This window comes from Lepidochelys kempii, chromosome 4 (genome assembly GCF_965140265.1).
Source record: "Lepidochelys kempii isolate rLepKem1 chromosome 4, rLepKem1.hap2, whole genome shotgun sequence".
NCBI lineage: Eukaryota > Metazoa > Chordata > Testudines > Cheloniidae > Lepidochelys > Lepidochelys kempii.
In genome coordinates, this window is record NC_133259.1 from 78,054,941 (window position 1) to 78,081,173 (window position 26,233).

The 26,233-nt window shown below is 37.4% G+C and overlaps 1 protein-coding gene across 33 annotated transcripts in view; it reads left to right on the forward strand.

The window, feature by feature from the left end:
* Positions 1-26,233, forward strand: part of TENM3 (teneurin transmembrane protein 3) — a 2,195,833-nt gene that overhangs the window by 1,984,595 nt on the left and 185,005 nt on the right. For 20 of the 33 annotated variants that reach the window (XM_073341694.1, XM_073341703.1, XM_073341702.1 and 17 more), the window contains 2 exons: positions 13,701-13,938; positions 17,939-18,037. In XM_073341694.1, coding sequence (XP_073197795.1) covers positions 13,701-13,938; positions 17,939-18,037 — 337 coding nt within the window. The remainder of the gene's footprint in view (positions 1-13,700; positions 13,939-17,938; positions 18,038-26,233) is intronic. The other 13 variants (XM_073341713.1, XM_073341730.1, XM_073341731.1 and 10 more) reach the window with 1 other exon arrangement.

Genomic DNA, 26,233 nt, shown 5'->3' on the forward strand with positions numbered 1-26,233 from the left:
TCACCTTAAGTGATCACTCTCTTTACAGTGTGTATGGTAACACCACTGTTTCATGTTCTCTGTGTATATAAATCTCCCCACTGTTTTTTCCACCGAATGCATCCGATGAAGTGAGCAGTGGCTCACGAAAGCTTATGCTCAAATAAATTTGTTAGTCTCTAAGGTGCCACAAGTCCTCCTTTTCTTATTGCGAATACAGACTAACACGGCTGTTACTCTGAAACCTGTCACAATGACTTGATAGGCAGCACAGAATGTTTGGATTAGCTGATGAAGAGTTGTTGTAATTTGAGCTGTTGCATTGTCACTGCATTATTATCTGGAGCAGCAGCATGGCTCAAGTTTCAGACCACCCACTCCACCTTTCCTGACAGGACAGCTAACTCTATCTTAAAGCACCACTTTAACATAAATTAGAGATTTTTGTGTGCAGACAGGAGTGGGGTTAAGAGTAACACTTGAGTTATAATTCAAGGTAACTGCTGTGAAGACACTCTCTCAGAGAAAGGCGAAAAAAATAAACCAAGAATACATGTGGCCACTTGTGCTTTGAGGAGTTGAGGGAATTCCTTTGTGACCCCCGTAGGCGATTGTTTGAGACCCTGAGATTTGATTGCAATCATTATCTTAATGCATATGTGCAAGCATTTTGAGCATGTGGAGGGTATACAGATGATCATATTATTCCCATGACACATGAAAGAAGGGGAAGAACGGCTCGAGACTGACCCTCTCGCATAGCATAGCATATCAGAGTTGGAAGGGACCTCAGGAAGTCATCTTAGTCCAACTCCCTGCTCAAAGCAGGACCAATCCCCATTTTTGGCCCCAGATCCCTAAATGGCCCCCTCAAGGATTGAACTCTCAACCCTGGGTTTAGCAGGCCAATGCTCAAACCCCTGAGCTATCCCTCCCCCCTAAAAGACCCTGTACACAAAGGCTCATAGTTTCTCTGAGAACCTGGATTAAAGCATATATTTTAGAAACTGCTAATGTCATTTTAAAGACTACAAGCTATACTGAGTCTGCTGGCTCCTCTGATAAGTTGTTCCAATGTTTAATTACACTCACAGCTAGGAAATTGTGTCTTCTTTTAATGTTGAATTTGTTTAACTTCGACTTGCAGCTAGTGATCTTGTTATGCCCTTGTTAGCAAAGTTGAGAACGTCCCCACTGTCTGATATTTGTTTCATGTGTAAGTACCTATACACAGTGCTCAAGTGAACTCTTAGCTTTCGCTTTGATAACATGAATAAGCTGAGCTCCTTAAACATCACAGTATCCTAGGTACCCAGAGAGGACCACTTGCCTATTTCTACCTGATATTTCCCTTTTTAGTGTTGTTGTTTATCATTAATTGTATTATCATAGTACGTCAGAGCTTCATTCAAGGTCGGGGACGATTGTGCTAGATGTTGTACACAGAGCAAAATTACACTTCCTGCCCAAAGAGCTTACAAGCTAAGTATAGGACATGAGACAACAAATGGATATAGACTGTCTGATGGGGAGTACAAAGTATGATAGGTATTTTGTTGAATTGAGATCAGTTAATCAGAGTGTTCACGTCACTTTGTAAAAGTAATCTGTCCTCATTATTTACTTCCCCCACCTATTTTTGTATCTTCTGTAAATGTTACCAACATCAATTTTTATATCGTTGTCTTGGTCATTGTAAAAATATTAAATAGCCAAGAACTATTCCCTAGGGATGTCTGATAGAGATGGCCCCTCCTCATTAACAACTACATTTTGAGGTCTACCCATGAATCAGGTTTTTTGTTCATCTAATGTATGTCCTATTAGTTCCCTTTAACTTTAAATATAAAAAATTCAAACTTCTACACAATGCAAGTTTATTAATCAAAATGTTCACAGGATCATATAGAATAGATGCTTCCTCCTGCTTTGTTCCAAATACAGAACAGAAATATCTATTGAACGTTTCTGCCTTTTCTGCCTCCAGTTACAATTTTAGCATCTATATCTAGCTATGGACATATATCTGACACAGAGCTTTCTTTGTTCTTAATATATTTTAAAATGCTTTATTATTGTCTTTAATTCTGTTGGCTATTGATATTTCATTGATTACTTTAGCTTCTTTTATCAGTTGCCATCTACTTCCCCGTTTATAGTGTTTTATCTCCATTTCTATGTCTCCTTTTAACAAGAATGGCTTCTTGCCAATCGTAAGTTTTGTCATGTTTTTTGGAATTATGGATCCAGTAGGTGATCCTTGAATAATTCCCAGTATTTGCTAATGCTTCCCACTTTGCATTTATGTTCCCAGTCAGTTGTGCGAACAGTTACTTTAAACTTTGGAAAATGAGACCTTTTAAAGTTCCAAATATACGTATTACTGGTTGGTTTGTTTTCACGAAGTGCACGTGATCAAGATCACTGGTACCTAAACAACTGCTAATTTTTAGGTCAGCAATGAACTTCTTTCTGCTCATCAGAATGAAATCCAATATTGAGTTACTCCACATTGGATGCAGGCCTTTGTGTTACGAAATTATTATCTATTAATTTTTAAAACTCTGAAACCTGAGGAAGTTTTGTTATTGGCCACATGAGATGTCCAGCAAAAACGTTCCCCAGGTTGAAGTCACCCATGATTTCAAGTTCAGCTACAAGCAAGTTTTGAGACATTTTTATGTGTGTGTTTATGTAGCGGGGGGGGGCGAAGGGCTGTTAGTGTGTAGCTCTGGCCATCTTTTCAGAAACAGCAAAACCAGGGATGTTGAGCTTAAAGGTCACAGGAAGCCCTCTTCCTCCCAAATGAAGAACAGCTCTCCTCAGTTTGGGACAGAAATCCTTCACAAAAAACAACTCCTCCTTGACTTTTTGTTACAGTGTGATAAGTCTGCGCAGCCCACAGCAATGAGCCTCCAAGCTGAGCTCAACAGACTTGGGTTAGCAGGGTTCATGTGACGCGCTCTATAAATAGCTGTGTAGACAGTGCTTTGAAGTTGCAGCTTGGGCTCTGACGTTCAAGCCCACCTCCTAGGTTTCAGAGCCTGAGCTCCAGCCCCAATCTGCAACTTCAAAAACTGTCTACACAGCTATTTATAGAGCGCTTAGCAAAGACCCACTAGCCCAAGTCCACTGACCTATCCAGTGTCCCATCTTCAGTCATGACCATCCCTGATGCCTCAGAAGGAGACAAAAAGAAACAAAAACACTTAGAGAATACATTGTGGGTGATCCCTTCCAGTCCCCCTGCATGTGACCAGCTGAAGCCCTGTAGTGGGAGATTTGAGGAACATCAGACATAAACCAGAAGGGACCCTCAAGGCTGATGAGCCCTGTCCATAACCCTGCCGTACAATCACATCATATATTTGTCCAGCTTTCTCTTAAAACTAATTAAATTGTTTCCCCTCACTATTGGGAGGCTGTTCCAGCATATCACTCCTTTGATGGTTAGAAACCTTCTAATGTTGAGTCTGAATTTGTTATGGGTAGTTTAAACTCATTTGTTCTTGTGCCAACATTGTCCTTAGTCTTAAATAGCTCTTCACCCTCTCTGGTGTTCTCCCCCTAACTTTTATGGAAAGTAATCATATCCCCCTCAGCCTTTGTTTTGCCAAACTAAACAACCCAAGCTCTTTTAGTCTCCTCTCATAAGATAGGCCTTCCATTTCCCTGATCATCCCAGTAGCACTTCTCTGCAAGTGTACCAGTTTGAATTAATTTCATTTGCGTTTTTTGCAACTGGATCACATTGGAGGCTTGTAGTCACCCTGTGATTCACCAACACACCCAGGTTTCTCTTGTCTGTTGCTTCCATCTGATGATCTCCCAGTTTATAGCACAAATTCTTATTAGTAGACCCTAAGTGCATGACCTTACACTATGTAATATTAAGTTTCATCCATTTCTTTTACTCCAATATTTACTCCTGGGGGAATTCTGCGCCAATGCACATGCACAGAATTCATGCGTCCCACAAAATTTTATTTTTTTCTGCAGAAAATGCATTCTGCCTCAGAAGTGCTGCAGTTCTGCCTTTCGCCCACCAAAGGCCACTGTGGTGCCAGAACAGCCAACAGCATGAAAGCAGCAGGCTGTTCTGGTGCCACAGCAGCCTCTGGTGGGCAAAAGGCGGAACTGAAGCACTTCTGGGGCAGAATATATTTTCTGTAGGGGGAAAAAATTATCTGTGTGCGTGCAGTGGCACAGAATTCCCCCAGGAGGAGAAATTCATCACAGCACCTGGCCCATGGAGCCAGGCTAGGATAGAGTGGGCACTTGGGGCTCCTGGGGGATCATAGATTGGGGTTCAGAATAGCTAGTGGGGTACCAGCATTGAGCCGGGGGCTGAATGGGAGCAGGGGGGGTGCATGGCCATGTGGAAACAGGGAAGGGGGGGGCTGCAGGGACACATGGGGATGGGGGGGGTTCGGGGACAAGGGAAGATGTGCCTGACTGAATGAGAGAGGCTTGGGATCAGCCAGAGTCTGCATGGAGGAAGCTCCACAACTCCCGAACAGTCCTGGCCCTTCCCCCCCACAAAAAAAAAACCTGTTCCATACTTCTTCCACCAAAAAGAACAGGAGTACTTGTGGTACCGTAGAGACTAACAAATTTATTTGAGCATAAGCTTTCGTGGGCTACAGCCCACTTCATCAGATGCATAGAATGGAACATATAGTAAGAAGAGATATATATACATACAGAGAACATGAAAAGGTGGAGTAAGAGGCTAATTAATTAAGATGTGCTATTATCAGCAGGAGAAAAAAATGTTTGTAGTAATAATCAAGATGGCCCATTTAGACAGTTGACAAGAAGGGTGAAGATACTTAACATGGGGAAATAGATTCAATATGTGTAATGACCCAGCCACTCCCAGTCTCTATTCAAACCCAAGTTAATGGTATCTAGTTTGCATATTAATTCAAACTCAGGAGTTTCTTGTTGGAGTCTGTTTTTGAAGCTTTTCTGCTGCAAAATTGCCACCTTTAATTCTGTTACTGAGTGGCCAGAGGGGTTGAAGTGTTCTTCTACCTGTTTTTGAATGTTATGATTCCTGATGTCAGATTTGTGTCCATTTATTCTTTTGCATAGAGACGTCCAGTTTGGCCAATGTACATGGCAGAGGAGCATTGCTGGCGCATGATGGCATAGATCACATTGGTAGTTGTGCAGGTGAACGAGCCCCTGATAGTGTGGCTAATGTTGTTAGGCCCTATGAAGGTGTCCCCTGAATAGATATGTGGGCACAGTTGGCATCGGGCTTTGTTGCAAGGATAGGTTCCTGGGTTAGTGTTTTTGGTGTGTGGTTGCTGGAGAATATTTGCTTCAGGTTGGGGGGCTGTCTGTAAGCGAGGACTGGTCTGTCTCCCAAGATCTGTGAGAGTGAGTAGTAGGTGACTTTTGGGTACTCTTCTGGCTCTGTCAATCTGTTTTTTTCAAACACACACTCACACCCAACAACCCTTCAGGTTCACTCCCATCTCCTTTCCTCTCCCTCAGCTCCTCCATTACCCCTGACAGTCACAAGCCTTTGCACTGCTTCCGACGGGTGCAGGAAATACAGTTCTGTATTGTAATTTAAACGAATTACTCAAAATTCTGTATTAATATGCCTAGTAAGGAATCTATTTGTCAAAAAAAATTACCAGAATCCGTTTTTGTGGAGGGGGGGGGGGGTCTGTATTATTTCAGCCATACTTGCTGACAGATATTTCATAATAAATTACCAAAATAATTTAAACTGTCATGATTATATTGTGTTATTTTGACAAATAAAATATGCAGAATTTTACAGAATTTTAAAATATTGTGTGCAGAATTTTTATTTTTTGGCACAGAATTCTCCCAGGAATAAATATTAAAGGTCATATAGTTCTTCCTATATAATATTCCAATTCTTCTCTGTATTCACAATGCCTCCCAACTTTGTGTTAGCAATAAATTTCATTAGCACACTCCTGCCTTTTGTGATGAGGTCATTAATAAAAATATTAAATAAGATCGGTCTTAAGATAGATCTTTGAGAAACTCAACTAATAACCTCTCTACAGTCCCTTACCCACCTCACAATTCTTATTAATTAATCCCATCTTCTCTAATTAATCTAATAATTTTCCATGTGGTACCATATCAAATGCTTTACTGAATTCCAGTATATTAGATTAACTGCATTTCTGTGATCTAAAAAATATACGTTTCCTTTTAAAAGAAGGATATTAGGTTAATCTGACATGATCTACCTTTGGTAAACCCATGTTTTATTACATCCTCTTTTTCATTTCCCTCCATGAATTTAATTATTCTTTTCTCTTTCTTTGGCTATCTCCATCATCTTTCACTTCTGCAGGGGATGGCTTCCTTTCTTTTCTTCCTTACCATGCCACCTTCTACCTGTTTCTCCTCCTCATTCCCCAGTATAGCAAACCTGTTACTCAACTCAATTTAATCTCTACTATCCAGTCTTTTTGTCCATCTTGTCCTCATGATCACATTCTTCCAGGGTCACCCTCTCCTTCTGACAGTCTGCCCTCCAGGTTCTTTTGTTTGGCAGGTGTCAGTAAATCTTGAGTTGTGTGTACCACCACCTCTCTCCTATTCTGCATTATCACTTCAAATTCCCATCTGAATACCATCATTGTCTCGAATTGCATCTCTAATCCTTGGATCTTCCCTGTCATGAGCTCTATCAGGTGACATTTCTTATATAAGTAGCTTCCATCAGATATCCACTAAAGGATGCTGTGCATTCCAGGGCTTCTGCATCTGACCATCTTCTTTGTCTCCTCACCTCCTTGGGTCACTTCTAGTGCTGCCTCAGTAGTTATTGTCGTTTTCTCTTCCTAGTGTTCCTACTGCTAGAGAAAAGGGCAAAGATCCCTCCCAAGTCCCCCCCCTCCCCCCAAAAGAAACAACCCTTCCATTATTAGTTGTTCACTCAGCTAATGGCAGCAGGAACTTCAGTGCAGACTTGCAACCAGAGACATACTCAGAGTCCCCAGTGGGCTTGTACTGGGGCGGTTAGCCCATACAGAAGCCCATTCTGCTATGTCTTTTCTGCTAATGTTACCTGTACAAATTAGATTTAAGGTAGTGTTAGTATGCCTACCTGCACTACAATCACACCTTTATGTGCTGTATAGATATACCCACACACAGAGCCACGCCACTAATGTGAAACAAGACTTCCCACAAAGGACAACTTCCCCAGACAGCAAATGCTCAACACACGCAAAGAGCTGTTCCTTATACACTGAGGCCCCGGAGTTCACACTTTTGAGACTACTGTCATCCTATTAGCTTGCCCTCACGTTTGTTCTCTTTCTGCCATTCCTCCACTCCCCACCCCACATACACACTCATACACACCCTGTGGCCTGTCTGGGTTTTTCTGCAGTTGAATGGGCCTGTCTTGCTTTTAAAGAAGGAAAATGAATGAATTACTCAAAGTTTTGTATTAATATGCCTAGTAAGAAGGAAAAACATGTTTTTTTAAAGCATAAAATAATTTTTCAGTTTAAGAAGAAAACTGTTTGGTGTGAATAAGAATATTTTTATTTTTCCCTTTTATGACTTTACACTTATAAACAAGGCAATAAAATACTTCTATGTATAGTCTGCAGATAAATTCACTGGTTGTTCCTCACTCCCAAATGGTTTGATGGCGTATCAACTTGTAGTCAGTGTGCTGATGAGGAGGCAAATATTGGCACACTTTGATCAAGATACGTGTATGATTTTTCCCCTTTTTATATTACTGTGAGAGAGAGAGAGAGAGAGGGGTGTACTGTGATCAAAGTGCACTTGTCTGCTTCCCCATCAGCACACAGCTAACACAACAGCAAGTTCCCCAAGAAGAGAGCAGCAGCCAGTGGGTTAATTCAGTTACAGTCTGTATATCCAGCAGTGGTTAAGGTAATAGATTGTTTTATATCCACCAATTGGTCAAGTGCATTTATCCGGAAGGTTGAAATGTGATTAAGCCCTTTTTAGATTGTGCAGATAATCAGAAAGGAGTTGCGCAGACTGACCCGTGTCAATGTGTATTTCAAGAGAATGTACTTAAAAGTAGAAGGTATGGCAAAGCCAATTTTAAAATTAACAAAAATAATCCAATAAACATCTTCGCAATCACAAGTTTAACAAATTACAAGATATATTGTATTGCTGCTATTGCTAGTAGCAACAGACTAGTAAAGAAATGAAAACCACGGGGATCTGAACAAAACCCCAACGTAATAGTTCACGGACTCAACAGTTAATTTAAAGAATGGGCGTTGTTATTGATGTGAAAGAACATTTAAATAGATTTTTTCCTATAAAGAGCATTCAAAAATCAAACCCATGATTTTTTTTCTTTTTGTTTTAATTAATTAAATTCATTTAGTACTTGTGAAAGGTGCTGCCAGATCAATAGCTCTGTGGACTGAATTGTTTTATTTATCTGCAGACCAGATAAGGTACAGGCAGTAGTAGTGCCGACAGCCTGTTTCAACCCTGACCTGGAGGACTAGAATACCTCTGAGGTTCCATGAGTAGTTGAGCCTATTGGCTCATTCAGCCATGTTTGCCAAGACCACCAACCTGGCTGCCAGTTACAGAAATAGTGATTTGGGTGATATGGCCACTAGTCAATTAACTAATGTTTTGAATCCATCAACTTATTTTACCTAGGCAATCAATCAAGTTCACATGGAAATTACTTGATCGCTAGCAAATTACTTGATCGCTAGCATGGAAATTACCTGATCACATGGACAGGATTCCAACCGGTGACCTGGAAATTGAGGATTCTGTTGCACATTACCAATTCTCTTTGGCATATAGTCCACTCTAGTTATTTACTTCTAATGGATACTGATATTCATCTTATGATGTCACCACATCAGGATTCCCTGGGAAGACTTCCTCCTGGTGGAGAATCCTTGACAATCTACTCCTAAATTGAGAGAAAACGTGGATGAAGTAATAGCTTTAATTGGACCAACTTCTGTTGGTGAGAGAGACACCAGTTGGGTCCAATAAAAGATATTAACTCCCCTCGTCTCTCTAATATCCTGGGATCAACATGGTTACAACTACACTGCCTACTCCTAAATTGTTAATTCTGAAAGAAATCTTTCTTTGTTTTAAAAACTGTATGCATCTAACACCTTTCATATTCACAACACTTGTGTTTGTATTTTCATGGTCATCGTGATAGCTTTATTTTCTTTAACATTAATTAAACATTACCAAATAAGCCTAATACTTATCAAATGAAAAGATAAGTTTTTCCTGAGATGAGTGGCTAGCAGTTAGGTCTCAGAAGTTTAACTGTTATTGAATGGATATCCTATGAAATGCATAACAAATTACTTTCTTTTGTAGATATTTTATCTACTTTTCTCATTCTTTCTGAATTAAAACCCAAAATTGCAAAGCTTTAAATAATTATCATACATGTTATATAATAAACTAATTTATAACTTTGTCTGTCTGCCGATCTCCTCCTTTTTTTCACTTTCACATATGCATTTTATTGCATCATATTCTATTGAAATTCAGTAACAATTAAATGATAAAATGAAACGTAAATTAGTTTTTGAAAAAGAAAAGAGAGAGAGGTTTTGTGGTTGGCTACAGAATACATATAATTTACCTCCAGGATTGAAATGGCTCGTTTACTTCACTGCTCGTGTCTCAGGTAAACAACTATTGAAATAGGTTTTGAAAAATGAGTAAAACTATGTTTAGACTGTTTTCTATCCCATTTCATATGAATTTGTCAGTTTCATACAGAGGCTGATGTGCATTTATCTGACAGTGATTTATGCAGTCAATGCTGCACAAAGGTTAAAATCTCTGTTATACTTGGGCAACGCTACTGCAATGGGTTGTTGTACGGCCAATTTGCATTAGCTATGTAAAACATCTCCATGAGATAACTACTTTAGTGGGGTTGCTCTGGTGTAACAGTCTACACAAGAAAGTTGAACAGTTTGTGATTTTTAAATAGATTTAGTTAAATCTGTGCAAACCCCTGTCCAGACAGTCTATTTTGTGTAAACCTGGCTTATTGCAGTTTAGTTGATTAGGAATTTGTTTAAGCTAAGACAAAATAAACCATTCTTAAACCAGAATGTGTGTGTTCAGACAGAGGTTTGCACAGGTTTAACTAAATCAGTTTAAAAGCCACTTTAAGTTAGATTGTTGCAACTTTCTGGTGTCAGTAAGGCCCAGGAGCATAATTGAGTCCTTTATCTGCTCCTTTCAACACAATCAATGTACCACTTATAGCCTTCATGCTGGATCATCCCATTCTCTTCTTCCTGACTTACCATCAAAATGGAGCTATCAATCATGGAGCCTATATGTTTAGCTGAGGCCATGTCAGAAATGCTCACTGATTTTTCAAAAACTGAGAGAAGAACCCTTCCCTCCATTAGAATGCCTGTTTCCCAAGAAGCTGATTGCCATAGATGAAGAGCCAGCTTTGAAGGGAGGAGCTGCAGAATGCGTATTCTGACATTTGTGGCTGGTGTAGAGGAAGTATTTTCTTTACATTCTCCAGAACCAGGAGTAATCTTCAAGGCTGCAGAGCTCAAGAACTCCATATCCATGTCATGGTCCAATAATCACAGAGGATCCCTCTGCCTGTTTCAGGCCCTTAAATATAGAAAGGTGAGGAAGGCTGGTATTGTGGGTCTGACAGCCAGGAGATCTGGCTGGGACACAAATTTCCCATGTAACACTCAGACAATCACTTAACCTGTCTGTGCTTCAGGTTCCCCATGTATATAATCAGAATGGCAATATGACGCTATTTCACAGTGATGTTGGGAAGCTTAGTTGTTTGTAAAGCACTTTGATATTGTGTGGAAGATGCTATAAAAAGCAAACTATTGTTTAGTTATTTATCCATGAAAATAGGGGTATGATGCAACCCTAACTATGGCATCATAATCACCACTTTTATAATGTTGACATCTTCCTCGCAAATCAATGAAATAAGATTGAGATGTCTGCTACAGATTTTATGGCAGTTACAAGAGTTGTGGGTTCAAGGAATTTGCAAGCTAAACCTAGGAGGAAAAAAATCAATAATGATATTCATATTTAAAAAATGGCACTTCCATACTGTGGAAACTGCAGAAGACATTATATACACAGAGACCATGAAACAATACCTCCTCCCACCCCACTCTCCTGCTGGTAATAGCTTATCTAAAGTGATCACTCTCCTTACAATGTGTATGATAATCAAGTTGGGCCATTTCCAGCACAAATCCAGGTTTTCTCACCCCCCCCAAAAAACACACACACACAAACTCACCCTAGTAACACTTCTAGTTTCAACATCTATGTATATCTGTGTAGCTATCTTCAGAATGCCAAAGTAGCATTCCATGATTCAGCCACATGGGTTTAGGTGTGGGGGGAGTGGGATGTTGGGAGGATCTGTGCTATAGCAGATCTTGGATCCTAGCCCCATCCTGCAGGCTTTGTATCTTCCTTACACCCAACCCTCTCTCGTACAGCAGATCTACATCACTTGTATTACAAATGGGCTCTCTGTAATCGTGAAGGAGCGAGCTGGATCTGCTTTCTATGGTATGAAAATAAAATGCCAGACAAAGAGAAAATGGCTTTCAATTGAAATTTTAAATGAGAAGGCAAATTGAAGAGGTGGAGAAGTTCCAGAATAATGTTTCAGTTGATAGGAACTGCAGAGGAAAAGGCTCTTGCATCAATCATAAGAACTTTGCACAAGAGGAGGGGGATAATATTAGGGCAAGTAGAGCAACTGAACTGAGTAGAGAAAGAAAGAAAGATGTGGTTTACGAGACAAACATTACTTTAGATTATCCAGTAAAGGAATGGGATTTATTTTCATATACTTGTGGTATGGCTCCCTGTTGTGTTAGTAATCATATATATATGCACCATTGTTAATTCTGTGACAGTTGATAATTAGCTCCTAATCTAAATCACATAAAATTTTAAATAGACTTAAAAACAAAATCTTTCCCAGCTTTAGCCTGTTAAATTATCCTGTAGCTGGCTTGTTAAAATGTGCCTTAAAACCTTCCATAGTGATTTTTGTCATATGTGATGACACCTATTGGTGTTGGTAAAGACTAAACTGATTAATTGTATGCAGCCTGATTGGTAATTTTTCTTGTGAATTTAGCAGAGGTTTTTGTTTGTTTTGTTTTTTAAACTCAACAAAACTGTATGGACTGTTTTAACCCTGCCACTCTCTAAAAGGTACATTTCAACCTTACTATAATTTAGACACTCAGTTTAACACGGGCAGCAAAGTAATTAACCAAACCCCTTCACTGGAAATGGGAATGGTCTTCAAAGAAAAGAATATGCAAAAGCAGAGTTTTATTTTCCTGTGTTAAGCGAACAGCTCTATCCCTAATGCTCATGAGGGTGAGAAATTATTAGTTGCTAAATTACAATGATATGGATTATTAGAGACTATCAGAAATGTGCAGCAATAATTGGTTTTTATTCTCAAGTAGAATTTTTTTTTCATTTCTGTACCCCTTTATTGTGGGTTTTACAGTATGGTTTTCAAGTCACTGCAGATTGTATATTCAGTTCCAGCAAACAGAGAATCACATCCGAAGGCCATATTCCTAATCATTTTAAGAATCACTGCTTGTGTTCACAATGTAAGGAAATGTAACCCTGGTCTGTTATTCTATTTAATGCATACATTTATATTAATAGCATGTCAGTATGTTACCTAAAAAACATTGAACTACATTCAGTCAAAGATTGACAATGTGTATGTGTTGAAGCCAAATCCATTCAGCATCTAGTTAGATCTTACCTAAGTCTGACACCTTTTTATGTGAATTTTGTCAGGCACATCCTTAGCCCCAGATCATTAAAAATAAAACAGCTTGCTTTCTGACCTCTGACTTATTAGCTATGGCTATTATGTGCTTTTAGTTTAGGAACAAAATATTTCCACCACTGTCTTGGTGGCATGACTCTCTGATCACCTGTGACTTGCTCCAAAATGTAGTTATACCACATAGTGTGAAATTGGAAAATCTGTTCTGTGTGTGTTCTAATGGATGTAACGGTCATTAAGTATATGAGTCTTCTGACGTTGTAATCAGATGTGATTCAGTCTGTTAAATATCCATGAAGCAACATCTGCTTCACAGAGTGACCTTCTGCTAAAGAATACTTAGCATCTATTAGCAGATCATAGTGCAGATCTGCCTTATTTGAAATGCACTAAACTAGAGTAGTCTACTGCTGTTTAGCAACTAGCTTGTAATAATTTATTGCAGTTAAATAAAGCTTAAAAATATTCCATTAAATAATTACAGGGATTATATGCATTTCGAAAACCTTTGTGTTCTGCTGAAATTACCCATTTAATTTCAGGGTTGGTTTGTTAAAAAAAGCTGAAATCTAAAGGCACATTAGGGGATCTGTCAGATGCTGTTTTCTGTAGGTGTTAATAAAATCGGATAAAAAAACTGAAACAAATTAAAAGCAAAAGCAATTTTCCCATCTGTTGTATATTAATTAGAACTTTGTGTATCAAGGGTAAACTTGCTCTTAGAGAATGTCACTGAATGCCTTCTAATAGAATAATATGCAAATATATTTTTAGATGATGGGATTATATTCAGTTTCTCATTCTGCTTTGGTTGTAGCAAAAGCCAGGGTGATGTATAACAGACTTCAATTTTCTTTCTTCCCAGAGCAACCTCCAAATAACCAAGGCCAGTCGACCCTGCAACCTTTGCCACCTTCTCACAAGCAGCATTCAGCACAGCATCATCCATCTATCACCTCCCTTAACAGAAACTCATTGACAAATAGGAGGAATCAGAGTCCGGCCCCGCCGGCTGCTTTGCCCGCCGAGCTGCAAACCACACCCGAGTCGGTCCAGCTGCAGGACAGCTGGGTCCTTGGCAGTAATGTGCCACTGGAAAGCAGGTAACCATTTAGGGACCTAAAAGAGTGTAGAATTTATAATGAAAACACTTAACTAAAAGAGAAATAACCAGCCAATTGTATTTCCTCTTATTCAATCAGCAAAATTATAAGTTGTGAAATGTAAAAATAAATTTAGCTATTTTTGTTACTGCCCCTCTCTCCAAAACCCACATTGTGAGTGGCTTTTCACAAGGCTGTTTTCTTTTGCCATGTTTATCACCTGATGATTGGACTTTGGGGATGTCTTAATTTTCTGGACATTCATTTACTCCTGTGTTTATCATCCTTATTGGATATGATTATTGTGAACTTGTTGCTCACCCTTGTTTGCCAGACATATATGAGCCAAACCAATGCTGCTGTACAGATCAGCTCATCAAGGAAGGGGCTTTCATAGTGTTTTTCCAGCACTCTAGTCCTTGCCCCTTTGACAAGACCCTAAGCAGTAAGGGTGATTCCAAGCTTTATGGTTTATTGGGCCAAGAGAACTCACTTTCTCATTACATACTATGTAGTTTGTCCCTCTTGTTTATAATTTTGCAAGAGCAAATAAAATGGAAAGATAATTCCGTTTTAGTTAAAGATTCATATATAAAGATTTTTTGTAGGATTTATTAGCATAAAGCTAAATTTTCCTTGGTAATTAATTAACACTCACTGAACAGTCAATCAGCCCTAATTCACTATTGTCACTTAAATTTTTTGTTAAAGAGAAAAAAAAATTTCCAGTTGAGTCATCAAACTGAATATGCATAATTGCATTGTATCTGGCAATAATTGTTTTGACAAATATTTATGAAATATATGTCAAGTTCATTCTTTGAAGCCTTTTCCATTATATACGAATAGCAGACTGAAAAATAGTCAAATCAGATTTTGACTCATCTAAAACATATGACCTACAGCTAGACACTACAGTAGGCAGTTTTGTGATTCCAAGGTTTTCAGACAATAGGTTCAAATCTCCTTTTCCAACCATTTTTGGGGAATAAAACAATACTTAGCTACTCCATTTCTTGAAAACTACTGTGTATTTTTTTTTATGATATACAGTCACTGTGGGACAGGATTACACTGGGTTTTACCCTGTTCGTATTATTTATTAACCATATGAAGAAACAGTCCACTTACAGAATAAGTGAGTGGATTCTGGGGAAGAGCTCACTGCTAAGATATTCAGTCCTTTCAGGACAGCCTGTGAATTTGCAGTATATTCATGTTGTTCTCGATGCTCGCTTTTATTGCCCAGGGTTGGCACAAGAGAAAAACAGACATGTATTTTTTACTGGGTGTGTAAAAAGGAGAATATACATTTTAAACTAGGATGCCCTTCCCAAACTGGATGGAATATTTTTGAAAAGTACACTTCTCACATCTTTTAAATGTTGCTAATCTTAACATCTCACAGTGTTTGAACATTCAATTCCCGAACCCTTCAACATGAGCTGAAATGTGAAAATCTCACATTGCAACCAACACAACCCTACTGTAGTTTTTCTAATCGTCTCACTTGGTTGGAACTCTTGAGGTGAAGAATGAGTCTTATTTGTCATTGATTTTTCCTTTTTTAGTAAAGATCCCTATAGAGTGTGTGATCTCCGGCTCAGTTTCAACTATATTAACAACTTTATCTGGGTTCGGCCTCTGCCTTTATCTGTTTCTCTATATCGTGATTCGTTTAATCTCTAGCAGTTATTTTAGCTTATGCCCATACTCAGGTTTTTTTACCTAGCTTAGGTGTCCTGCCATTTTTCCACAACTGTCATTTAAAGTCAGAAAATGTGAAAGTCAGGTTTATGTAGATAACCACTCTTCTATTTCTTTAGGCAAAGGTTGGTGATTACTGATCACTGAATGACATATGACTCACTCCTGTGAGTAGCTCAATAGTGTGTAGACTGCTTTGGTGTATATGTACATCAGTATGGAAAGGGGTTTTAGCACCCATCCTTTCGGAGTTCTCATTTTGATTTTGGAGGTGGATTTCTCGATATATATTGCATAAAGTTGGATGCAGTTTTATATTTAACAGAATATTTGTTGTTTTGCTATTTCCATCTTCTGTCAATGTTACTCAATGTTTAAACTGTGAGGTGACCGGTCAATAGCATCCAGCAGGGATTCCTGGCCTTTTTATATAAAGGATTCTCTTTCCTTAAAGTTTTATGAGGACCTAAAACCAAACCTTCCATTACACGAGTACCTCCTTTCATCTCTCCATATCCCCTTTATATGATAGTGAGGTTACTGAGAGTAAGCAACAAATAACTTTGTTCTGATGGGAGTAAATAAAATCTTTTTTTTCTTTTAACCTCTGATTTCCTGCCCCCTGCATGAATTCTTTTTGGGTCATTTGATAGCTGGGACTATTTGCCTCTTCCCCATCTCCTCCTGTGAGTATGGTCAGCTGTAGGAGCAATATACCTGCTGGGAAAATCAAAATAAGATCAGTCTAATAACAACTTTTGAAGGAGTGTAGTAACAAGGCTGTACCTCTCCATTTTTGTCCTTTGAACCCCTGTTTGGGAAGCCCAAATCTAAAGAAATTGTACAGATAATTAGCTGCATGCCTTTCGTTATAAATATAGATTAAATAGTTTAGTAGTTACTTATTAGGTGTTAATAAAATGGTTCATTCGTAGTCATTTAATAAAAGATTTATTAACATCCTACTCTGTGTGAATATCTTCTTGAGTATTGATATCTCATTAGTTATATTTCCATAGCGTTTACCTTGTAGCTTGGTAAATGCTTTGCAAATTATTAATGTATGAAATTGCATATTGAATTACTTCTTCCTTAATACTTCTTGTCTTTTAAATATCTAAACATGCTAAACCTCTTTAAAGCAAGGTCACTTGATTGTGTCTTAGGGAAATATACAAGGCAGAATAAGGTAAATTTAAATTTACATCTCTCATGAAAGCAAAATTAACTCTTGTCTCAGTAAGCTTTCCCAGCAGTATTTGGGAATTTTAAACAGTAACCTGAATCCATGTTCATGGAAAAATTCCCAGGCTCCACTTTTGAAATGTAGCTCTTAGAATATTATAATTTTATCTACAATCTATATTAAGGTATGTGTGAGTCAAAAAAGAACGTCTTTGACTCATGATAAGTTGAATTTGTTATATGAGATGGTTAATTTGTCAGAGATGGTGGAATTATATTTTGTATAATGGACTGTGAACTGTGTTGTCAACATTCAGGCAGGTCAAGAAACTAAACACAATTTTTATAGTTGTATGTTAATACTGTATTGTCTTTTCTCAGTCTTCAACTGTAATTAAAAATAAAATAGGTGGGAACATTACACTGTTTTAAATTAATTATCAGCTAATTTTATTGTGGAGAAGAAAAAGAAAATTGTTGAAGAAATAATTAATGACTGGCAAATATTTCAACACCTTTGAAGCATTTAATTAAAGCACTAACAGTCTAAAAGGTGGCACTGCAAAAAATTGCATAGATTTGTTATTTCCAAAGCAGTCAGCAAACGAGACGAAGACTTCTTTTAAGAATATGAAGGTTTTAGGAACTGTTCACCCATATGAAGCATTTCTACTACTAGACAAGAATGTGTTTTTATTGGGGTGATTTCCAGTTAAACTAGTGCCTTTAGTATTGATTAAGACACTGAGAAACAGTGTATTAATCATTTGTAGGGAAGCCTTAAATAAATTTGTATAAAGGCTGACTGCCTCCAAAAATGCAATGTACTTCAGAGAAAAGGAGTTAAGTCGCTAAGAGCAGGTAGTTTATGGACTTGATCCAATAATACAATGTCCAATTCAGTCAAATTCAAGGTCTCTTCAGTCAGCTTCCCAGTTCTTCTCATGTGAACTTGATCAAATTGTAGTCACGATTTACCTCTATTTACATCATTTTAATAAGTAAAGTTGCTAGAATTGCATTTAGTGATTTTAAAAAAGTACAGTCTCCTCAATTTTGAAAACTTTCAATCTAATTTACTGTTTTTGTATCTTATCTCTGTGTGTAGAAAATTAGGAAATCAAGCAGTTCTTGCAAATGGTCATGACAGCCTTATAGAGATGGATGTGTTTACTCCAACATGCCACGATAGCAGTTATGGGGATGGGTAGGTGACTCTAAGTGTTTATATGATGCTAGCTGCTGACACAGAATGAAAGATGTGACTTCAAATGTGATTAAATTGCCCAAATAACATTTGGGATGACCTCTATCTTCAGGTTCCGTTTTTTAAATTATATTACATTTTAAGCTTTTGTAGTTTTTGTTATTGTAAAAATAAAAGTACATTAAACTTTGAATGCCATATTTTGTGAGTTTATATTTAAGAAAACGAGTATCTGATAGAAACTGAGTACACAGCTTCCAGAATCAGGCTGTTAATCTATAAGATATTTACTATTCAGCTGCTTTTTATTAAATAAATATTATGAAATGTTATTACAGTAAAACCACAGATCAAAGAGGAAGAACCTCCAATATTAAAAATTACATTTTTAATTTTTGCATTAACTTTTTAAAGCATCCAGTGTAAAATCTGAGCGGCTAATAAATAAGTCTGGTAATAGAGAATTCCACATAGGTACAAATTTTAAAGTAAATATTTCAAAAAATGTCTAAATATTTTTCTCTATACAACTTTTCCATATGTATTTAAATTTTTATATTAATACATATTTTCTATTTGGACTACATTTCTGCAGTGCTGACAGTTTATTGCCACATCATGCAGTATATTTAGATTCAAACCCCATAAAGGAAATACCTGACAAAGGAACACAGCTTCTAATGAATACAATACTACTGGATAGTAAAAAATGGTGAATTTCAGAAGTAAACTATTCATCATAAATCTGTTCTGTTGTCCTTTTGTTAATGATATGGTTAAAACAAAACTTGTATGTCCTAATTTTGACACCCTCACTCATGTTGCTTATCACCTTATTCTAAGAACAGTCCCATTGCAATCAGTGACACTACAAACCATAAGACCTGAGTAAGGGGATCAGTATTTAATCCTCAATAACTAGCTGATATAAAAATATTCCACTATAAGTGAATCTACTTCAACTTCCAAAAGCCCTTTTAATTCCCAGTTCACTGAAGATTAACATCTATATGATAGTTGTATATTAAATTTATCTAATTAATTTTAATCACAATTGAAGGGATTGCAAAAAGTCACCATAAATTCTTAAGATTTTTCTGGGTTTTTTTAAATTAAACATGTAAGTATACTATAATAAATAAAAAGGAATAAATGCTGTTTCCTCTAGATCATGTACCACGTAATGCTCATTCAGATAAGTAACTGCTAACTAGCAGACTTAATAGAAACATACTGATTCGTATTACATATGTTTGTAATGGACAGCCCAAATGCATATATTTTGGCAAATGGAGCTACATTATGTGAAATCACTGTTAGCTGATACTAATTCAGGTAACACAGCAATAAAATGTATCTTGTTTGTAAGCTTTTCATTTTTAAAATTACTATAGCAGGGATCACCTCCTGGTGTGAAAGTTGTTCGGAGATGATAACACATGAGTTCAAAAGCATAATAGATTTGAGAATACAGTATGCGATCAGCATGGAGATGCAGTTTATCAACCACACTAACACACTGTGTCACAGCTAGAATCATTATATATTTGTTCTTTTGCTTTCATGTTGTGTGTATTATTTACATTATAATGTGCTGTTTCTTGAGGATTGCTTAACTTTGCTATTTTTTATTTTCCTGGTAAAGAGCATATTAATATAATGAATTTGAAATAATAATAAAAAATACATTCTAAAGTAAGCTATAAGGATGCATATGCCTAGTCCTTAGCAGTAGAACCTTATTTGACTTACAATAATTAATCAACTGTGCACGTTCTGTAAAACAGTTTGAAATTTCAGAGTACACCTTATTGTTTTGTTTTGTTCAGTTTACTTTACCTTAGGGCACTATTCTAATCTTGGATATGTGAATATATATCACTATATATCTTGTAAAATAAGCTACCTTGGTTTTGTGTGAAAGGCCTGTTTTCTCTCTTTAGCCTAATCTAATCTGATACCCTCACTATGAGTTATTGAAATCCCAAAATTTGAGTACCCAGAGAAGATTCTATGTCAGTAAAATTAAATTGAGATTTCATAACAGTTTACATTTTAACCTCTTATTTATATAGTGTCTCAGTTTTCTGAAACCTTCACCTTTTGGGTCAAACTGTCCTTGTTCTACCAAGTTGATTGTTTCTTTATTTTTGCATATGAAAGAATAAGGTGGGAATTTCCCATTATTATAGGTTGGGATGGTAGCACTGCCTGTTATTGAGGTTGCTGAACACTTCCTATTATAAGACCCTGTTCTCAGTTGATTGTAATTTTGCCAAAGTCTAATGGTTTGGGTTGAAATCTGACAAGCTGGGTGTATACCTCAGGCTGATTTTTTTAAAATTATTATTTCAACCAAAATGATTCAGCCATTTCCAAGAATGAGACTAGGGAAAATATTTTGTTTTGCCCATGTTAAAAAATTCTGGCAACCTTTTCTTTGAGACACCTTAGCAGTCCCATACTTTGGAGTAGGACTTGACATTTCATTTTTAGGGGGAGGAGGGTAGTCTGTTGTCATCCCTGTCAAAATCGATGCAAATATGGCCAAATTATAAACTTCTGGAAAATCTCAGTTTTTACATGCTCAGTAGGGACTTGCTAGAGCTTTTTAGCTAAATTCCCCAAAGTTTCAACCTGCATTGAGCATGGTCTACCCTGGGGATGAGCAGGACTTTACCTGCAAGTGCAGTTCCCAGCTGTCCATGCTGTGCTGAGTCTGGATCTGGGTACCAGAACTAGGTACCTGTCTCTGCTATGTTCCCAATGCCACCCACTGCGGACACTCAGGCAGCATAGAAAAGGAAGTCACATAAATAGAACGTGTAGGAAAAAAGAATTGGACCAAAACAAGGAGCCAAGGCTGGTAGCAGAGAAAGAAGGAAACTGGGACTGAAAGTTGCAAGAGGAGACTGGGGCTATCTTGAGAAGAAGACTGGAAGCCAGCAGATTGGAAAGGGTTGGGCAATGAACCTGCGACTGGGACATGGTGGGTGGGTAGAGACAAAGATCGAATGAAAAACGAGGAGAGATATGTACTGTTTGGGCAAGGAGAGTGGGACCTTGTGGGCAGAGGAAGGAGGGGAGGGAAATCAGACAGAGAGTCAGAGTGAGGAATGAGAACTAGGACTGGCCTGGCAAAGAGACTGAGAAAAGTAGTACAGTCGGAGGGGGATGAGACACTGAGATTGGACAAAGAGCATAGCTGGGGGAGACTGGGAAAGATGAAGCAAATACACACGGTGATACAGTTTCTGAGTGTCTTGGATTTCTGATAAACACAGACATATGATACAGTATAGAATCTCATGCTAATATGTGGCAATATATTAATAATAAAACAAATGGTGGCCATTTAAAAAATGTAATGAGTAAGGGTATCATTAAGAAGACACAAAATTCCATTGTATAGAAGTAGTAGGCATTCAAATATTTAGTAAGCATTAGATAGATGATCCCCTAAATATAGAAATTATAGATAGTAGTAGTATCCACTGCCTTTTCACTCTCTCAAGGTGAAACAAAATCACTATAATCTAATAAAAGAAGAAAAATTCATATTGTAAAACTTGAAGTATAACATAAAAGCTCATGAGCACTTTTAGTAAATAAATACCATTATCCAAAACAAATTAATGTCAGGATTTGGTTTGTTTTGGTTGGTTGGTTTGAAGGGAATACCTGACAAATTATTAAAACTATGCTTCTGCAGCTGATAATGTTCTAGTATTTTACTTTACCAACTTAACAACTTTTATTGCTACAATATAAATAGCCACAGTATATTGACCCACACTGTTAATATGTTACAGGTATGCATTGTGTGAAAGAATATTGTGCTAAATGCATAAACATCTTTCCCTTGTAGAGAAGGAAGAAATTGTTTCTGTCAACAAAGGGCAGGTTGATATCATACACAGTGAAATCCTTTACCATCTTTATTATTTTCTTCTTTGTCATAGTCCTTGCCTGGAATAGTGTCTTGGATAGTGTTAAATAATCTTGCTGCTGTTATCGGATCCCAGAATGTATACTGTTTCCCATCAAAAGTAGCTTTGAATTTTGCCTGATAGGAAGCAGAGGCTTTAGTTTCTTTCCTCACAAAATTCTTTATTATTATTTTGTTTTGTTTTATTAGAATAGTTCTTTGTCCTAGCCTGTGTAGCTGGCCCAAGATCTTGGAAAAGTAGCAATTTGGCCTTTTAAATTCTGTTTCTTTCATAGTCTATACAGCAAGCAGAATTCTGTTGCAGTCCTTCAAATTAGATAGCATTAAAATTAGGACTGTCAAGCAATTAATTGCACTGTTAAACAATAATAGAATACCATTTATTTAAATGTTTTGGATTTTTTTTGCATTTTTAAGTATATTGATTTCAATTACAATACAGAATACAAGGTGTACAGTACTCACTGTATGTTTTTATTACAAATATTTGCACTGTTAAAAATAAAATAGTATTTTTCAATTCATGTAATACAAGTAACAGTGCAATCTCTTTATCATGAAAGTTGAATTTACAAATGTAGAATTATGTACAAAATAAACCCTGCATTCAAAAATAAAACAATATAAAACTTTAGAGCTTACAAGTCCACTCGGTCCTACTTCTTCTTCAACCAATCGTTCAGACAAACAAGTTTGGTTACAATTTGCAGGAGATAATGCTGCCCACTTCTTTACAATGTCACCTGAGAGCAGGGCTGGCTCCAGGCACCAGTGAAGGAAGCAGGTGCCTGGGGCGGCCAATAGAAAGGGGCGGCATGTCCAGGTCTTCGGCGGTGGGCCCTGCAGTCCCTCTCTTCCTCGTCGGCGGCAGCTCAACCAGGCTTGGGTTTTTGGTTTTTTTCCCTTCGCCACTTGGGGCGGCAAAAAAACCGGAGCCGACCCTGCCAGAAGTGAGAACAGGCTTTCACATAGCACTGTTGTAGCCAGCGTCACAAGATATTTATCTATCAGATGCACTAAAGATTCATATGTCCCTTCATGCTTCAACCACCATTCCAGAGGACATGCGTCCATGCTGATGACAGGTTTTGCTCGATAAGGGGCCAAAGCAGAGTGGACTGACGCATATTTATTTTCATCATCTGAATCAGATGCCACCAGCAGAAGGTTGATTTTCTTTTTTGGTGGTTCGGGTTCTGTAGTTTCCACATCAGAGTGTTGCTCTTTTAAGACTTCTGAAAGCATGCTCCACACCTTGTCCCTCTCAGATTTTGGACGGCACTTCAGATCCTTAAACCTTGGATCTAGTGCTGTGGCTATTTTTAGAAATCTCACATTGATACCTTCTTTTCGTTTTGTCAAATCTGCTGTGAAAGTGTTCTTAAAATGAACATGTGCTGGGTCATCATCTGAGACCCCTATAACATGAAATATATGGCAGAATGCAGGTAAAACAACATGAGACATCCAATTCTCCCCCAAAGAGTTCAGTCACAAATTTAATTGATGCATTTCTTTTTTAACGAGAATCATCAGTATGGAAGCATGTCCTCTGGAATGGTGGCCACAGCATGAGGGGACATACAAATGTTTAGCATATCTGGAACGTAAATACCTTGCAACACTGGGTACAAAAGTGCCATACAAACACCTCTGCTCACTTTCAGGTGACATTGTAAACAAGAAGCAGGCAGAAGTATCTCCCGTAAATGTAAAAAAAACTTGTTTCTCTTAGCGATTGGCTGAACAAGGACTAGGACTGAGTGGACTTGTAGGCGCTAAAGTTTTACATTGTTTTGTTTTTGAATGCAGTTATTTTTTTGTACATAATTCTACATTTGTAAGTTCAACTTTCATGATTACAATACTTGTTTTAGGTGAATTGAAAAATACGATTTCTTTTGGTTATCATTTTTACAGTGCAAATATTTGTAATAAAAAATAATATAAAGTGAGCATTGGACACTTTGTATTCTGTGTTGCAATAGAAATCAATATATTTGAAAATTTAGAAAAAGATCCTAAATATTTAATACATTTCAATTGGTATTCTACTGTTTAACAGTGCGATTTATCATGATTAATTTTTTTAAATCACGATTACTTTTTTTGAGTTAATCACGTGAGTTAGCCACAATTAATCAACAGCCCTAATTAAAATGTTTCTTCCTTATATTGTAATACAGACATGTGTAATATTGTACTCCTATGAATGCAGTCGGGTTTTATAGAGTGGATAGGATTTTCTTCAGTATCTAGAGTAAGAGTTTTCGGTACAAGATTTTCATAAAAAGAAAGCAGTTCTGAATCACCCTCCCTTTGATGAACACCTATCACTTACTTTTCTGGATCTTACTTGGCTTGTTAAGTATTCCCATTGATAGTCTGCACCATACTGTCCTTGAATGGTTTTGTAATCTGTTCCTGTGGTTCAGAAGATGCAATTTTCAATTAATTTAATCTTGCTGTCCAACTCCTGCACCTTTTCATGACATATTTTTTTCCATCCTGGCTTCCAAATTAGTAATTTTAGCTGAGGTTCCCTCAATTTTGTTTTCCACAGAGTAAATGGCAGCACAGAGAATATCTTGGGATATTGTTGGAAGTGAAACCACTCCAGTATTCTTTGGACAAAAAAATGTCTAAAAATGTCAGCAGGTGCAGCCAATCATATGGTGCCGAGAGATTCCATAGGTTCAGTTTCTTTAATTTTACTTTTATTCATATGTTCATATCTCCAGATTCAGCATCTCTGAGGATTTTGATGATATATTTATTTTTTCTTTCATTAATTCAGTGAAAGAAACTTTAAAAAGTGGCTGCTATTGATAAAATAAATAGGAACACACACCTGCTTCGCAGCTGCTGACTCAGTCTTTGCCCCCCAAGAGTTTGTTTTTATAAAATAACAAAATATTTTAAGTACAGTGGAGCTGTGACAAATCTGTGTTTTGGAATTACTGGATACTAAAAACTTGAGCCCCTAAAATGATCATATATCAGCTAAATTTTTGAATAGAAATATATTTTACATCATGATAAAAATGGAGGGTTTTTACTTCTAAAAAGTGAATTGATTCATTTAATTAAACACTGGATAGCATTACTTTGAGAAGTGCCAATGTTTTTTATTAGAATTCTGCATTCTAAAAATTTTAATAAAATATTCAAATTGTCACTTGCATACAAATCAAGTGCGTGCTTGTAAGATAATAAATTTTTAAATGAAGATCTGCAATTACAGATGATATAAGCTTTCTGTGAGATGAGACAGACTGTAATTTGCCGTTTAAGTCAATGTCTGGTCAAGTACTACATACACTGTTTAGTCTTTAGAAATTAATTGCTCAGATACCTTTCTGATGAGCATGCTATAAAAGCATAGGCAGGTGGGTAAAATCAATTGTAGGCAAATTATATTTGGAGAACACAAGGCTTTCTACACTATCTGGAAACAGCTTGGATTTGTTGTCAGACATAGCATCCTTCGTAGGAACATCTCGTAGGAAACACTAGTTAGCAAGGGTTCAGAGGAAAGAAACAGGTGTACAAGATGTGGAAGTCTGATAGTGTTATACTTTCAATATTTAACATTCTGAGTTAACACCCCTGGAGAGACTGCAATGACATTTACCTAGTAACTCCACTCATTAGAAATAGAGAGAGCCAAATAAATTTCCTTCACCAAGAGTTGTTTCTTTTGTCTTTATTTCACCTCTTCTGGTATTTTTTGCCTGACATTCTTCAGCCAGCCTGTGCGTGTGGCCACTCTGGTATTGTAGTGATATGATTTAGAGCAAAAGGGGGAAGAGCTTAAAGTAAGAAGCCACACTGTGTGCTACCTCAGACTCCGCAGTGGTGAACTCTCAAATACAAAAGACAGAATTTTCTTTTATTGCCTCGATGCCTGAGGTAGACTCTCAGGGCTTTGACAGCTGGCACTGTCACAGATACCCAGGCATCTCCCAAGTTTATCTGTGAGATTAACTCCTCAAAGGGCTTAAGCATTTGGATCAGAGTCTGTGCTAGGCTCTGCTGCACGAACTCCAGCACCTCAGCTTTCACTTTTTCTGAGAATATATGGAGTCCCCATGTGAAAGCTTGTTAAGATCCATTTCCGTTTGCAGCCTAGAAACAGCATCAGAAGAATGCTTAAAATGGCAGATCAGCCCAGCCAAACCAAACAGCATTTTATATAGTATAGTATAATGCTATTGAGTGTACTTTGGCCACCCAAAGCAGCATAC